This window comes from Cottoperca gobio, chromosome 8, assembly GCF_900634415.1.
Source record: "Cottoperca gobio chromosome 8, fCotGob3.1, whole genome shotgun sequence".
Taxonomy (NCBI): domain Eukaryota; kingdom Metazoa; phylum Chordata; class Actinopteri; order Perciformes; family Bovichtidae; genus Cottoperca; species Cottoperca gobio.
In genome coordinates, this window is record NC_041362.1 from 3,220,702 (window position 1) to 3,237,799 (window position 17,098).

At 49.9% G+C, this 17,098-nt stretch overlaps 1 protein-coding gene across 1 annotated transcript; it reads right to left on the minus strand.

Annotated features, from left to right (window-relative positions):
* Window positions 1-9,160: 9,160 nt before the first annotated feature.
* Window positions 9,161-16,868, minus strand: lfng (LFNG O-fucosylpeptide 3-beta-N-acetylglucosaminyltransferase). Its single transcript, XM_029438607.1, has 8 exons — window positions 16,345-16,868; window positions 11,936-11,984; window positions 11,661-11,763; window positions 11,431-11,584; window positions 11,257-11,342; window positions 10,955-11,120; window positions 10,783-10,868; window positions 9,161-10,689 (listed from the first exon to the last, which is right to left on the minus strand). The coding sequence occupies exons 1-8, from the start codon at window positions 16,750-16,752 to the stop codon at window positions 10,623-10,625; spliced, it is 1,119 nt and encodes a 372-aa protein (XP_029294467.1). The 5' UTR covers window positions 16,753-16,868; the 3' UTR covers window positions 9,161-10,622.
* Window positions 16,869-17,098: the final 230 nt, after the last annotated feature.

Sequence of the window (17,098 nt, forward strand, 5' to 3'; positions counted from 1 at the left end):
AAATCTGGGGATCCGCATGTTTGACCCTAATAAATACAAATCATGTCTACAGTACACACATTACTGACCTATAAATATCCAGATGCATGTCCTGCCTGACTCGTAGTTTCCTTTCATGTCACTTTGGAAGCACAATAAGAGGACACATCCTCCTCGTTGGTGCATTTAATGTTTTAACTGCTTTATATTCATTTAGGTAGTTTAATCCTGTGGTTCCCAACCTAAGGATCGGGTCCTTCCAAAGGTCTCGAGACAAATCTGAGGAGAGAAGAAACAAACAAATTTGAATGTATTATTTGATTTGTGGGGATGCAGGCTAAAAAGATTAGTCATATAGTTAATCATATATTATTGAATGCAAAATGTAAAACTCAAAAGTAACTAAGTACATGTAATGAAGTTCATAATGTTCACTTTAACGTCTCATTGCTCAACATGCACACACAGCACGCGAGCACCTTTGTGTTTCTGGAGGGGAATCTCCGCCATGCTCGCGACGAGAGGGGGTCGAGGTTACGGGCTGCCGGGGGGGGCTCACGTTATTCACACCTCTCCTCCTCCTCTGTAGGCAGCACCCGGACCAGTCGCAGGGAGCGCGTGTAGTTGTCTCTGTCCTCCTCTGTCCTCCTCTGTCCTCCTGCTCCTCCTGTTCCTCCTCTGTCCTCCTCTGTCCTCCTGCTCCTCCTGTTCCTCCTCTGTCCTCCTGCTCCTCCTCTGTCCTCCTCTGTCCTCCTGCTCCTCCTCTGTCCTCCTCTGTCCTCCTGCTCCTCCTCTGTCCACCTCTGTCCTCCTCTGTCCTCCTGCTCCTCCTGCTCCTCCTCTGTCCTCCTGCTCCTCCTGCTCCTCCTCTGTCCTCCTTTGCCCTCCTCTGTCCTCCTCTGTCCTCCTTTGCCCTCCTCTGTCCTCCTGCTCCTCCTCTGTCCTCCTGCTCCTCCTGCTCCCCCTCTGTCCACCTCTGTCCTCCTGCTCCTCCTGCGCCTCCTCTGTCCTCTGTCCTCCTTTGCCCTCCTCTGTCCTCCTGCTCCTCCTCTGTCCTCCTGCTCCTCCTGCTCCCCCTCTGTCCACCTCTGTCCTCCTGCTCCTCCTGCGCCTCCTCTGTCCTCTGTCCTCCTTTGCCCTCCTCTGTCCTCCTGCTCCTCCTCTGTCCTCCTGCTCCTCCTGCTCCCCCTCTGTCCACCTCTGTCCTCCTGCTCCTCCTGCGCCTCCTCTGTCCTCTGTCCTCCTTTGCCCTCCTCTGTCCTCCTGCTCCTCCTCTGTCCTCCTGCTCCTCCTCTGTCCTCCTGCTCCTCCTCTGTCCTCCTCTGTCCTCCTGCTCCTCCTGCTCCCCCTCTGTCCTCCTCTGTCCTCCTGCTCCTCCTCTGTCCTCTGTCCTCCTCTGTCCTCCTTTGCCCTCCTCTGTCCTTCTCTGTCCTCCTTTGCCCTCCTCTGTCCTCCTGGTCCTCCTCTGTCCTCCTGGTCCTCCTCTGTCCTCCTCTGTCTTCCTGCTCCTCCTCTGTCCTCCTCTGTCCTCCTCTGTCTTCCTGCTCCTCCTCTGTCCTCCTCTGTCCTCCTCTGTCCTCCTCTGTCCTCCTTTGCCCTCCTCTGTCCTCCTCTGTCCTCCTCCTGCTCCTCCTGCTCCTCCTCTGTCCTCCTGCTCCTCCTGCTCCTCCTCTGTCCTCCTTTGCCCTCCTCTGTCCTCCTCTGTCCTCCTTTGCCCTCCTCTGTCCTCCTGCTCCTCCTCTGTCCCTCCTGCTCCTCCTCTGTCCTCCTGCTCCTCCTGCTCCCCCTCTGTCCACCTCTGTCCTCCTGCTCCTCCTGCGCCTCCTCTGTCCTCTGTCCTCCTTTGCCCTCCTCTGTCCTCCTGCTCCTCCTCTGTCCTCCTGCTCCTCCTGCTCCCCCTCTGTCCACCTCTGTCCTCCTGCTCCTCCTGCGCCTCCTCTGTCCTCTGTCCTCCTTTGCCCTCCTCTGTCCTTCTGCTCCTCCTCTGTCCTCCTGCTCCTCCTGCTCCCCCTCTGTCCACCTCTGTCCTCCTGCTCCTCCTGCGCCTCCTCTGTCCTCTGTCCTCCTTTGCCCTCCTCTGTCCTCCTGCTCCTCCTCTGTCCTCCTCTGTCCTCCTGCTCCTCCTCTGTCCTCCTCTGTCCTCCTGCTCCTCCTGCTCCCCCTCTGTCCTCCTCTGTCCTCCTGCTCCTCCTCTGTCCTCTGTCCTCCTCTGTCCTCCTTTGCCCTCCTCTGTCCTTCTCTGTCCTCCTTTGCCCTCCTCTGTCCTCCTGGTCCTCCTCTGTCCTCCTGGTCCTCCTCTGTCCTCCTCTGTCTTCCTGCTCCTCCTCTGTCCTCCTCTGTCCTCCTCTGTCTTCCTGCTCCTCCTCTGTCCTCCTCTGTCCTCCTCTGTCCTCCTCTGTCCTCCTTTGCCCTCCTCTGTCCTCCTCTGTCCTCCTCCTGCTCCTCCTGCTCCTCCTCTGTCCTCCTGCTCCTCCTGCTCCTCCTCTGTCCTCCTTTGCCCTCCTCTGTCCTCCTCTGTCCTCCTTTGCCCTCCTCTGTCCTCCTCTGTCCTCCTCCTGCTCCTCCTGCTCCTCCTCTGTCCTCCTGCTCCTCCTGCTCCTCCTCTGTCCTCCTTTGCCCTCCTCTGTCCTCCTCTGTCCTCCTTTGCCCTCCTCTGTCCTCCTGCTCCTCCTCTGTCCTCCTGCTCCTCCTCTGTCCTCCTGCTCCTCCTGCTCCTCCTCTGTCCACCTCTGTCCTCCTCTGTCCTCCTGCTCCTCCTGCTCCTCCTCTGTCCTCCTGCTCCTCCTGCTCCTCCTCTGTCCTCCTTTGCCCTCCTCTGTCCTCCTCTGTCCTCCTTTGCCCTCCTCTGTCCTCCTGCTCCTCCTCTGTCCTCCTGCTCCTCCTGCTCCCCCTCTGTCCACCTCTGTCCTCCTGCTCCTCCTGCGCCTCCTCTGTCCTCTGTCCTCCTTTGCCCTCCTCTGTCCTCCTGCTCCTCCTCTGTCCTCCTGCTCCTCCTGCTCCCCCTCTGTCCACCTCTGTCCTCCTGCTCCTCCTGCGCCTCCTCTGTCCTCTGTCCTCCTTTGCCCTCCTCTGTCCTCCTGCTCCTCCTCTGTCCTCCTGCTCCTCCTGCTCCCCCTCTGTCCACCTCTGTCCTCCTGCTCCTCCTGCGCCTCCTCTGTCCTCTGTCCTCCTTTGCCCTCCTCTGTCCTCCTGCTCCTCCTCGCCTCCTCTGCTCCTCCTCTGTCCTCCTGCTCCTCCTCTGTCCTCCTCTGTCCTCCTGCTCCTCCTGCTCCCCCCCTCTGTCCTCCTCTGTCCTCCTGCTCCTCCTCTGTCCTCTGTCCTCCTCTGTCCTCCTTTGCCCTCCTCTGTCCTTCTCTGTCCTCCTTTGCCCTCCTCTGTCCTCCTGGTCCTCCTCTGTCCTCCTGGTCCTCCTCTGTCCTCCTCTGTCTTCCTGCTCCTCCTCTGTCCTCCTCTGTCCTCCTCTGTCTTCCTGCTCCTCCTCTGTCCTCCTCTGTCCTCCTCTGTCCTCCTCTGTCCTCCTTTGCCCTCCTCTGTCCTCCTCTGTCCTCCTCCTGCTCCTCCTGCTCCTCCTCTGTCCTCCTGCTCCTCCTGCTCCTCCTCTGTCCTCCTTTGCCCTCCTCTGTCCTCCTCTGTCCTCCTTTGCCCTCCTCTGTCCTCCTGCTCCTCCTCTGTCCTCCTGCTCCTCCTCTGTCCTCCTGCTCCTCCTGCTCCCCCCTCTGTCCACCTCTGTCCTCCTGCTCCTCCTGCGCCTCCTCTGTCCTCTGTCCTCCTTTGCCCTCCTCTGTCCTCCTGCTCCTCCTCTGTCCTCCTGCTCCTCCTGCTCCCCCTCTGTCCACCTCTGTCCTCCTGCTCCTCCTGCGCCTCCTCTGTCCTCTGTCCTCCTTTGCCCTCCTCTGTCCTCCTGCTCCTCCTCTGTCCTCCTGCTCCTCCTGCTCCCCCTCTGTCCACCTCTGTCCTCCTGCTCCTCCTGCGCCTCCTCTGTCCTCTGTCCTCCTTTGCCCTCCTCTGTCCTCCTGCTCCTCCTCTGTCCTCCTGCTCCTCCTCTGTCCTCCTGCTCCTCCTCTGTCCTCCTCTGTCCTCCTGCTCCTCCTGCTCCCCCCTCTGTCCTCCTCTGTCCTCCTGCTCCTCCTCTGTCCTCTGTCCTCCTCTGTCCTCCTTTGCCCTCCTCTGTCCTTCTCTGTCCTCCTTTGCCCTCCTCTGTCCTCCTGGTCCTCCTCTGTCCTCCTGGTCCTCCTCTGTCCTCCTCTGTCTTCCTGCTCCTCCTCTGTCCTCCTCTGTCCTTCTCTGTCTTCCTGCTCCTCCTCTGTCCTCCTCTGTCCTCCTCTGTCCTCCTCTGTCCTCCTTTGCCCTCCTCTGTCCTCCTCTGTCCTCCTCTGTCCTCCTGCTCCTCCTGCTCCTCCTCTGTCCTCCTTTGCCCTCCTCTGTCCTCTTCTGTCCTCCTCTGTCCTCCTCTGTCCTCTTCTGTCCTCCTCTGCCCTCCTCTGCCCTCCTCTGTCCTGCTCCCTGCTCCTCCTGCTCCTCCTCTGTCCTCTTCTGTCCTCCTCTGTCCTCCTCTGTCCTCCTTTGCCCTCCTCTGTCCTCCTCTGTCCTCCTCTGTCCTCCTCCTGCTCCCTGCTCCTCCTGCTCCTCCTCTGTCCTCCTGCTCCTCGTGCTCCCTGCGACGCTTCCGGACTTTCTCAAAGCGTTTCTCTTTCCTTCCTGCTCTTTGAAAGTCTTCTGTGTGAACGTGTCGTGATCCAGCGGTGCATCTTAAACATCGACCACATGATCTTGACACCAGACTCCTCCATAAGTTATGCGACTGACTCATATGATACAGTTATGAGTCATCTCTGCCTGAGGTTGCACAGAATCATTTGCATCCTGATTTGCATTTCTGCAAAGCGCCATGACTCACTAACATTACTTTGATGCAGATGAACTGCTGTATAAACTACAGACAATAACAAGTGACAGTCAGTTATCTGACAGTTTGAATCTTATCTTGTGTTCTTTGAATGTAAAGCATGCGGACGAGGAACATTACAAGAGGGCTGCAACTAACTATTATTTTCATTATGGATTAATCTGCTGATTCTTTTCTCCACTAATCATTTGCTCTGTGAAACATGTCCAAAGATATTCAGTTTACTATGATATCAAACAGAGAAGATATTTAAGAGGCTGGAAGCAGCACGTTCTGCCGATCGACAGCTTTATGTGACACAATGAATGAGTGAATGTGAGTGAAACTAACACGACAGGACTAAATGTACAATAAGTCAGACTGTCCTTAAACGCTCTGCAAAGGTGTTGGGTGTCATTTTATATTAAATAGCATTAAAAAGAACACAAATAATTGTATTTCACCTTCATTTAGTATGCATAAGTATATTATCTTTTTATATTTGGTATTTATTCTGACTATCTGCAGTTAAACATCTGATATCTCAGAGCTCGGATACTTCTGTACGGACTCTCGCAGGATGAATTGAATTTGGCTTCTTTAACCACTTAATGTGAAAATCAATTATTTCCTGTAATTCATCTTCCAACCGAGAAAAGAAAGGTCCTCCTCCAAATTCCTTAAATCCTCCACTGAAGTGCTGCTTACGACCAAGTTCAAGTCCTCCAGCAGGGATATGTGATACCTGGATTATCGTAAACTCCCACTTGCTCTGCCTTTAGCGCACATGTTGAGCAGGATTAAGTTCTGTGCCAGTTGCTGTGAGATCTCTCTGTGGGCCACTGGGACTTGTCCCGCCGCTCCTAATCCTGCAGACAATGCAGGCTGTTAATTGGAGACTGACTGATATAGCAGAGGGAAGTCATGAAGACAATGTGCGAGCGGCCAGCGTCTCAGTAATCCCCCTGCACTCTGAGGAATGTCCCTCTGTGGCAGCCGTCCAGACTTCATCTACTCCAACTCCTCACCGTCTGACACTCAGTTAGAGCCGCTGTTTTGTTTTTGAGTCACACAAAGAGAACGACTTTACAGAGCTGAGAAATGTCACATCTTCCACTTTAGAGCACTGATGGGAGGTGCAAGAAAGCACACCCAGGTGTGTGTGTTTTAATCAGCGGGGTGCAAACTGTTAACACACTGAAGTGTTTCCTGTCGTTCCTCCTGAAGACGGCGCTGAAATAAAGTCATTGTTAAGACCTGTGAAGCCTTGATGTGTATATAACTAAATATAACTAAATATGAACAGGAGGAACAGCCCACATGTGTAACGAGTCAAAGTAACACCTGCTTTTCCCTTTATGACAAATTAAAAGGTCATTTCTTTGTCTTTGAGGTCGTTCTGCACGGCCGCATTAAAGTACCATGGGCCCGAGGCTACAAATACAAATACCCCCCCCCCCCCCCCCCCCCATGCATCATAACAACTCTACAAGTGCCCCGTCCACCAAGTCTAATTTGCATACAATAATGATTCAACAATCCCTCTTGGCAGCACAAAGCATGACCTTTAGTTGTCATCCCTCCGGCCTCGCCACTTCTCGGACATTACTTTTTTGGTATTTCCATGAACAAATGTAGTTGTGAGGACAGGACGTCCTGGCATTTCAAATTAAAAGCTTAGCTCTGTCTGAGAAATGAGAACCAGTCACAACAAGAATAAACCTCTTAATGGCTCTCGGCTCAGACCGTCGGGTCACTACGTGGCTGACAGAAATGGTTCCTCCCTGGGGGGTCATTTGTAGTTCTCCACAGGTGCTCAAACTGAGACAGACACAAGTCATGCAGGACGTTCGTGTTGTGTAAACAGAGCGTGCTCGAACATTGTGGATACTGGATCCTTTATCACGAGAAGATGATCAGCAGCGACAGCCTGCAGTCATATCCCCCACAGACAGTTAGCTGGATGGATGTCTGCAGTTGGATGTTTGTTTTCCTCAATCTCTCACCTGTCGCCGCTCCGTTCATATGCAAAACAGCTTTACTGGAATCCTTCCAGTGGAGACGTTACATCTGAGAAACTGACTTCTTAGTACACGCGATGTCTGATAACGATATTAAAATGACGCAAACATCAAATGTTACTGAAAGGAATAGTTTGACATGTTAGATCAGAAGATACCTCGCTCATATCATCTCACTTTTAATCGCCAAATGATGCAACACAATGGTGATCGAGCCACTGATGAAAGCCCCTCCAGCTGTAGTGTGAAGAACTTGGTGTCTGTGGCGACATTCCCGGGAGAAATCCAAAATGGCGCCCAGTCAGTGACACTTTGCTACGAGCAGCTACGCTACAGACTCTTCATCTCACTTGTGTGTGAAGCGACCTGGTGCTTTTTTCTGGTCTCTGCTAGCGTAGCGTAGTAAACGGTTACTAACGCCAAACAAAGAAAAGAACGCTACCAAGGCCAAGGTGCCGGATGACTGACAACACACACACACACACACACACACACACACACACACACACACACACACACACACACACACACCTGCAACTACCGCCAAAGAGAACGATATAACTTTAAATGTGAAGCTACAGTTAGCACCTGCTAGCTTATTTTAGCACCAAGACTGGAAACAGGGGTAGTGTGTAACAGCTCAGTGTGTATGAATTCAATGACTTTTATTTAAGTAGCATTACTAGCGACTCCCTCTGCTACCTGTTATACTAATGCAGTTAGACAAAGCCACATTAGCTGCTTCCTCCTCCCTGTGTGAGGATGAAAGCTTGGCCTCAGCGTAAATTGAAATGCTAATATCGTACTCTTAAAAGCTCAGCCAGTATTTATCATTGTGCAGCTGCTGGTATGGGAACATAATTGCAATAGCAAACGTTGAGGAAAGATAAACAGTGAAGAAGCAGTGCAGTCATCACATGTAACAACTCATTCAGAGTGGCTCACAGATGTGACAGGTGATTACAAATGAGCTGGAGGAAACGGATTTAAATCTCATACTTTATTACTTTACACTTTGCTTTGAATGTGTGCACGTCTCTTCACTTCTGACAGTTGTGAGAGTCGGATCTTAAAAAGATTAAAGACGGATCAGACCAACACTCTAATGATTTGTTGTGGAAGTGAAAACCTTTCTCTTTTGTAGGAAAAGATCAGAGTGCTGCAGATCCGATTACTGTTTGCACATGCACAGCTTGCCAGTTTAACAACACAAGAGTTTTATGCTTAAGCCACATGCACTGGTTTCCCATGGACGCAGTGCCAGAGGAGCGATCTCTCTCTTCTTCTTAGGAAGCTGAGTGAAGCTGATGGAGCGTTTGCCACTGAATAAATGGTCGTAGCCACCAATCAGACCGCTTTGATTCCTCTGTTTCATGCGATGCGTCATTTAAAACCTCTGCACAGATTTATTGGGAACATTTTGCGAGTCAACAGCGAGAAGACAGAGGTCGCAGATGACATGAGATTTAGACACATAAAAGACTGCAGTTTTTCCCAGTATACATCTCTGCAAGGCAAAGCTGTGATTATGGTTTGTGGTGGGGATGTTTGCGCTGAGTAATTTGTCTCCCATGCAAAGCTTTGGTGATGGATCCTCTGCTCTGTTCAGCCGGCATGTGCAGGATGACAGCTTTTAAAAAACATGTTTTCTGGATTTAAACCTCGTAACTGTGTAAGTAACTGTGAAGCAGCTTCTTTAAGACCAAACATTCACTAAAACACATTGAGATATATAAATATAAAGCAGTCCAGTACAAGTCTAAAGGGGCTTCTGGCAGTGTAACAGCATCACATGTGTGTTAATGCATTAACATGTAAGCAGCATTTTATTGTATATAGTTGTGGAGCTAATTTGACCTATCGTTGGCTGCTTCAATGTAATTATAATTAATTTAATTCTAAACTACCAATATCAAATAAATATATATATTTGTATTAATTCATAAATCATAAAATAATGTTAACAGCCATAAAACAATACTAAAATAAAAAATACTAAAAGTAAATGTTTGTATAAAAAGCTTTCTAAAATGTTTACTTTAAATATGCAAATGAAGCGTGAGCTAACGCTAACTCTTGGTATATTCAGGAGAAATGTACAGATGCAAATAGATAAAGTGTAGTAAAATAAACACCATGTGTGTTTTGGATGTTTTCTTCCACAAAACAGAAGTTATGGAAACGTGCACATTTTACCGGTGCATGAAACTACAATGTTTTGCAGTGTCGCACTTTGGAAGACAGTCAAATAAAAACACGACCAGATGTGTAAAGTTTCTCAGTGGTTATACACTTTTATTCAAAGTTTTCGGTCCCACTGTGGGTCCCGTGGTAGTGAATACCAGGATCAGCTCATCATCCCTGAGAAGCCAGTATTGGGAATGAACCGTTGGAACCCTCCAGATACTGGAGAATTAACACCACATTCATTTAGCACAAAGCAAGTACAAAAGTCATGTCCGGGTCATTACAAAGCATCATGTAAACCACAAAAAAGGGGAAATTACATTCTACAAATCACTACTAATTCAAACAGTACACAATACTGTAATCAAAATGTACAATGTAACCCAATATGGGTGAGAGACGACACAGAGGGAACACCTCCATGTGGAAACACTCGTGTTGCTTCTGTAAAGTCGTCCCCTCGCAGGCCTCAACAGTAACCAATATTATGTGTAAATAAAGAACATTAATGTGAATAACAACAGAAGCTCTTCAGTCTTTTGTGCAAACTGTTATAGACTGTAGCTCAGATTACACACGAGGTCATTATTTAGATTATTTCAATGTGATTTTGGGTTAATCTGAGCTAAAAGTCACTTGTAATTCTTTACTGTTGAACCTTTAGAGGCGAGCGTCTTTTCAGGAGCAAACATGAGCTCATTTGAAACTCAGCTGTGCAATTTTTAAACAACAAAATAAACTTTCCAAAGCAACTCAAAAGCTGATTGTAACCCCAAATCAAAATCTCCTCCGCTCATTCATTCGCCCTCGATTGTAACAAGGAGTGTTTTTAAATACATAAGAATGAACAGATGGAGGTTTTGAGGGGTTATTTCTCTTTAGTTTGGACATAAATCTGAGGCATGTCATTAAAAGGACGTCAGTTAGGTTACCAAAACATATCAAAAAAGGGAAAAGTGCTTTGTCCTGATATACCTCAGATTAGGTCGCCCCACTTAGTTTACGGGAGAAATAACACTGTTAACTTAAAAGCACAAATATCTTCATATTAGAGCGTTTGTCCGGAGTCATCGCAGATAAAAGAGATAAACACAAAATGCCTGAAAAAGCCAATTATATGCGAAGCCTGCGAACAAAGAGCTGCACGGCTTTGCATTTTTAAAAGCTAAAAGCAAAACAATGTTAATGAGAAGCTGGCAAAAAGGCTTGAATATATGACAATACATTCTATGAGAATTGCAGATACATTTACAAGCAACATATACATCACAAAGCTCAACTGATTGCCTGCAAAGCTTAACGCTGAAAGCCACTTCCCGTCGAGAGCCGGGGTCCTGCGCCGGAACATTATGGGGCGAGGTCCTGGCTCTTGGACAGGAAGGAATAGTCTCGAGGCGGGCCGCACAGCAGCCCAGTAAAAACTATTAAAGACCGCACACACCTGCCGCAACAATACGGCAGCCGTGCGGTCTAATACCAAACACTGGTCCCCACGAGCCTTTCAGATACCGAGGCACGGCGGGGACGAGGATGAGAAAGGAGCGGTCGCCCTAAAAGGCAACCTGAGGGGGACACCAAGGGGTGTCTGGGTACAGGAGACAGTGCACAGACTTGAACCTGGAAGACAGAGAAGAAGAAGCAGTTAGATGAGCTGCAAAGGGTTCAAACGGAGATGAAACACGTGTCGTTAAATATAGATTAATGTCTCACCTTGATGGATCCTCCTCCACAGGAAAAGCCCCTTTCATACTGATGATGTTACTCTTGTTTTCAAACATCCCATAACTGAGGGTGATCTGGAGGAAACATTCGAACAATGAGCATCAACATGGACAGAAACCCACAGAGGACACCGACGACGAAGAAGGATGAGCTCTCTCACCTGCTTGTGTATCTCAGATCTGGACACTTGTTGCAGGTTCTCCAGGTGGGAGTGAAACAGGTTGCTGCGGGTCAAGGGAACCCCCAGAACCGACTCGATGATGTAGCCTACGGTGCAGTCGTCGGGCAGGCGAATCTTCTCCGCTGTGTTCATGAAGTGACCGCCGCTGGAGAGACGAAGGAATAAACAGAAGCTCAGTGAGTTGATGTGACATTAATAGACATTAGTAGAATGACGGGCTGCTGTGTACCGTCCGCATGAGAATACAGCAGGAGGTCCAAATGTTCTGATGTGTATCTTACCTCGCCCACGGGCTCATCTTCAGTGCCAGACCGCGGCTCACACAGAAGCCCGCTCCTCCAGTAGCAAACCAGAAGTTGACTGGTTTCTATGAAAAAAGGACAGAAAAGTTTGTTACAATTACAAAATAATCTCACAGATATGTTGCACAAACGATAAAAGATTCTCCCACGCACCATCTTATTGTCCCCCAGCCTCTCTGTGGCCTCGATGGGCCGGTCCAGGCTGGGTTTACCGATGTACATGTCCTGGGTGTGGGGGTACTGCGACAGGTGCTTCACCAGAGTCCGAACATTCACATAGTTGTCGTCATCGACGTGACAGAACCACCTAAAGAAACAGAATATTAGAACCTGGGACGTTCATACTAACAACAAGAGAAGCACCATTAAAATAAATGACTCACTTTTTCCCCGACTCTATGAACTTGTCATATTCCACGGCCATCTTGCAGGACAAGGCTTGTCGGCTGTGAGCTGCAGAGCAGTTGGTGTTGATCGCGTGACTCCCTGTGGAAACAGATAAAGGCGTTATTAGTCATCAATGGAGCCTCTATATGTTTTAATAGCATCCTCCACAGGAAAAGGTCAAAGCAGGATTTCTCATAACTCCCCCCCCCCCCCTTTTAGTAAAACAATGTGCATCTCTGTTCCCCACATGAATAACCTTATTAAAACTTACCAATCCTCTTTTTAAGCTCCTCGTCCTCTCCATCTGTGAAGATGTACGTCTGTAAACAAACAAGGGAGAACACAGATAAGTGGACGTGGTCCTTAAATCCATATAATCAAAAGCACTTTGGATGATCGTGTGGAGCACGATCAAATTCAAACAGTGTGTCAAGGAAAGTCTTCCTCCTTCACATGCAGCCCGGTGTGATTAGCATCAATCAACGGGCCTTTTATGCCGTGGAAAACACATCGAGTTAAACAACCCTCCGCTCCAATAAAGGCCTTTTGTCCTGCGTTTCACTCTCTCCATGGCAACTACGCTGCCGCCCCGAAGCATCCCAGACATAGAACAAAAGAGGAGGCAGACTGTCCGCCCCCACACACCCCACGCATGTATCCCACCCCCCGGCTGAGCCCCTGCTGGACCTGCTGCCGGGCTTCAGCGTGTTGAATACGGCTAAAAGAAGAAGAAGCATAAAGTAGATAAAGCGCCACACAATCCTCTGTGTGACTGACAAGACTCAGGAATCCACCACGAGACTGCAGGCGCTTGTTAAATGTAGCGGTTACTCATAAAGGAGTGAACAACAAAGGGCATCTCACAGGAGACACTTTAAAAGGAGCAGCTCTTTATGATGCCTCGCCGTGAGCAGGTGCGAGCTGGTGAATAGTGATGATGAAAGCTTTGTAACCGCCAGAGGTTTGTTTACTCTCCACCTCAGGTGAGGCAGCACCTGCCGAACATCACGCTACCTTATCAGAGCCACGTGCCTCTACACGCCAGGTCGTGGTGCTTTAACCCTCCGCTGACACAAGCGACTGGGATCTGCCTTCAGGAACCGGCCGCTCACTTGAATGAGAAGACAAATCTTTCAACTCCAGTTTTTTCTTTTTGCTGAACAAACTGTGAGCAGATGCTGCTCGATGCTGCAGACATGAGCCGGTATGTGTTTAAGGAAGGCTGGTGGTTTCACTGGTGAAGGGATCAGAGGCTGGTGGGTTCACTGGTGAAGGGATCAGAGGCTGGTGGGTTCACTGGTGAAGGGATCAGAGGCTGGTGGTTTCACTGGTGAAGGGATCAGAGGCTGGTGGTTTCACTGGTGAAGGGATCAGAGGCTGGTGGTTTCACTGGTGAAGGGATCAGAGGCTGGTGGGTTCACTGGTGAAGGGATCAGAGGCTGGTGGGTTCACTGGTGAAGGGATCAGAGGCTGGTGGGTTCACTGGTGAAGGGATCAGAGGCTGGTGGGTTCACTGGCGAAGGGATCAGAGGCTGGTGGGTTCACTGGCGAAGGGATCAGAGGCTGGTGGGTTCACTGGTGAAGGGATCAGAGGCTGGTGGGTTCACTGGTGAAGGGATCAGAGGCTGGTGGGTTCACTGGTGACGGGATCAGAGGCTGGTGGGTTCACTGGTGACGGGATCAGAGGCTGGTGGGTTCACTGGTGACGGGATCAGAGGCTGGTGGGTTCACTGGTGACGGGATCAGAGGCTGGTGGTTTCACTGGTGAAGGGATCAGAGGCTGGTGGGTTCACTGGTGACGGGATCAGAGGCTGGTGGGTTCACTGGTGACGGGATCAGAGGCTGGTGGGTTCACTGGTGAAGGGATCAGAGGCTGGCGCTGTTTGCTTTAAAGCCTGTTGAATAGACAGCCTAATCACTGAGGCAGCTGCCAGAGCTGCCAGGGCACTGACAGAGGGAGGGAGGGAGGATGAGAGGGCAGGAATCTCACTGCTGATTAGTAAATCGAAAGCCGTGTGTGGCCATTCACCCCCTATCCTGCTCCCCCCCCCCCCCCTCCTCTGAGCCACATACACGGCCAGAGCCTCTTGAATAGAACAATGCTGTGAGTTTTCATGCTGGGTAAAGTCTCCACTGGGTAAATTCTAAATATGTTTGCCAGCATTTGCATACAGCTGCAGGAGTTAACTAAAGAGAGCCCTCCCCGGGAAGGGTTTTTATTTTTTTCTGTCTTTGTTTCTTAACTGGAACTTAAAAGAACAGTTACTTTCGTGGAATACTAATTCATATGACAGAAGAAGGAAAAAAAGAAAAGACGGCTGTGTGTGAAGCAGAGATAAGAGGCGAGGGGGCACCGGGTGAGGAGATGAGAGCAAAGAGAGGGGGGGGGAGGCTGCACTCCTGACCACAGGAAGGCCTGGCACAGCCCTGTGAGAGCTGAACGTGGAGCCTGCCTGGCTGGCTGTCTCCACGGGAAGGAAGGGCATCAGGCTCCCCTCCCTCCATCAACCACTTCCACCCTGGCTCCTTCCTCCTTCTGTGCTAGAGATTCAAAGCATTTCAGAGCCTGTGTCATCAGGACTAATTATTTGTACCCTCAGGTTACAGGATGGCATGTGCATATATTAGGCACATATTAACAGCAGGCTGTCCTCTTCAATGACACCCCCCCCCACCACCACCCACTTCCTGACCACTTGTGACACCATTTCATAAACTCAGCTGCATCGCCAAGTGGTTTTTTTTCTAAATGCTTCAAGCGCTCATTGTTGGGCTGTTGGCTAATTTTCATACTCTTAAGAGAGGAATGCGTGGCACTCTATGAAGACGCTGGTGACAGCTGCAGAGCTCTGATGAAAGCAACAAGCCAGTTATACAAATCAAGTCGTCGATGATCTCAATTCTTGGAAAAAGGACATTTTGTGATCCATGTTCTTCTTTTGTTTTATGACCCCTGCTCTCAGTACAAAGCTGTATTGTTGGAGGGTGATTAATACAACTCAGGAAGGGGTTTCAAGTCTCAAAAGCACTGACTCACAGATACGTTGAGTCTGGCATTTAACAGACACAAAGGGTAATCTTTTACATAAAGACACTAACTGCTTGGATTGAAAAGAAAATGCTATTTATGCTCTGAATGGGCTCAAAGATTAAGAAGGCCACAGGCACTATTGTGGCAACACGGCTATCAGAGATAATCTTCCCTGCCTGTCCTCGTGTAAACAGCAGCAGATAGCAAACTCCATCTGCATACGAGAAGAGAGATCTCGCTGTGAGCTGAAAGTAACAGTAAATAAAAACTCCTCTAAATTGCTGTTTGCAGAAATAAGACTTTTGTCCCTTGTGTGCTACAAAAGCGATCCAAACTCCACAGATGTCCCATCAGCTGAGCGTGAGAATCCACCCTGAACCTTGAGGATGGCCATATGTACATTGTGGGAACTCAGAGCATCATATGGCTGGCATTAAGGCCGTCCTTTGTTCAGTCTCTCCTGACCACCTGGCACTCGTCCTCCAGGAACTCCCTCTTGCATTGTGGGGCTCAGTCTCTCCTTTTTGTGCGCGCAGCCACCCAGCAGCTGCCTGCCTATAAGCCCTGCTGTTGACTCTGTCGGATGGGTTAACTAACATCATCCAGTACAGCGATTACAACCAATTAGCAGCATCAGCTCCCATCCAAGCAGATGTTGGGGAGCATGGTTTGGACATTAGCGTGAGCTGTGCAGGTGATTCTTCCCGGGCTAAGTGATTACGACAGCCGATCATCATCACAATTTTACTGTCATCGAACACAAGAGAGGAAAGCTCTGCCACAAATGCACGGACGCTTGAGATAAAGAGAGTTTTGGAGAGAACTCTGGTGTGACAGCGGCCGAGGCAAATTAAAAAGACTTCTTAAAAAAAGCACAAGTGACACCCATAGGTGCAGGATACAATCACTTTGAATAGCAACTGTTTCCTGCCCACTATAGCCGTGCATGTCTTTGTGCACCCTCTGAAGGAGCTTGGTTCTCAGGGACACATTTTCACACTCAGCACGCCGCTTCCCAGCCTTAACTTGTCTATAGATGCACCCCTTTGTCCCAGCCGGGCATCCCCTTTAACGAAGCCCCCGTTTTCCCATCCCTCCAGTAAGCTTGACCCAGACTCAGCTCCCACGTTCCCATGGAGAGAGGGGAGACAAGGGGCTGGGAAAGCTTTTCTTTCCCCTTCAGAAAGACGCTTTGTTAGTGCTGGAAGGGGGACAGCGCCGGAGTCGGTGCTGTGAAGCATCCATTGCACCGGGGGCATTCACAGGGACACCCAAAAAGAGGAGGGATAATAGAGAGTGGGGAGAGAGGGGGGCTGAAAGAGGGAGAAGATCGAGTCCTGAAACTGCTCCCTTCGTTCTCAGGGACATCACTCAGAGGAGAATAAAAAGTGACAGAGCCGGGGAGATTCAGCATGGTTAACAGGGGCTGTGTGGCTATTCCACTGTGCCATCTGGTGACAAGGGGAACAATGCAGCACTGTAGGCAGCCATCAAACAGGCATCACCTGCATGTGTACACTGGCTTATTGTTCAACAGTTATCAGCCGGCAGACAAGCACATCACTTCCTGAACATCTCCATTTCAAGCTGATGCATTGATTATGAGTTATTCATTAATAAAACATGAAGGCATATATGTTGCACTTTACCTGTTGCATGTTTCTTGAGATCCACGTGTCCAGGAGCAGAGTCAGTCTGGACTGATGGAACTTCTTGGTGGTCTTCACAGCGAGGAAGATGTCATCAGCGCTGATGTCCTCAGCTGGAGGCGGCTCAGCGGCGGACGCGGAGGAGCGCGCGGGCTTCTCCACCTCCCTCCGGCCCCGGGTCAGTTTGGTGAAGTACGCAGAGAATCCTTTCTTGACTTGTGCGTCCTGCTCCTCTTCATGCGCCGCATCTTGGAGAAGAGAGCGCGTGCCGGCGTCCTCTCCGTTCGCCTCCTCCTCCACCACCTGGACCCGGTGATGCTGCACAGCCAGCAGCAGCAGCAGCAGCAGGCAGAGGCATGCCGTGCTGGCGACAGAGACAGCTGTCTTCTTCCCGTTATTTTTCAACATGATTCAACTTTTAAAAAAGCTAATAAAAAAAAACTATAAAGCGGCGCAACGAATCCCCAATGCAAAGTCCATATGGTGTATTTTCTTAATAAAATACAAAAGGATGAACAACAGGTCTGTCCGCGCGCATAGCTGATTTGCAAATAAGTGATTTGTTACCAGGGGGAATATATAAGCTTCCATGCTGGCCACGCCTCATGGGAGGTCCTTGAATGCAGCATGCCAATCAGTGACGCGGTTAAGGGGCGTGGTGTGTGCGTGTGTGTGTGTGTGTGTGTGCGTGTGTGTGCGTGTGTGTGTGTGTGTGTGTGTGTGTGTGTGTGTGTGACTTGCAGAGTTCAGTTAG

Excerpts from the sequence above, each read along its gene's own strand:
- lfng (XM_029438607.1), bottom strand. The coding sequence starts at position 16,752 with ATGTTGAAAAATAACGGGAAGAAGACAGCTGTCTCTGTCGCCAGCACG. Across the intron at positions 11,985-16,344 it reads TCTCAAGAAACATGCAACAG|ACGTACATCTTCACAGATGG; the intron begins GTAAAGTGCAAC and ends GTTTGTTTACAG. Across the intron at positions 10,869-10,954 it reads GATCTGAGATACACAAGCAG|ATCACCCTCAGTTATGGGAT; the intron begins GTGAGAGAGCTC and ends TGTTTCCTCCAG.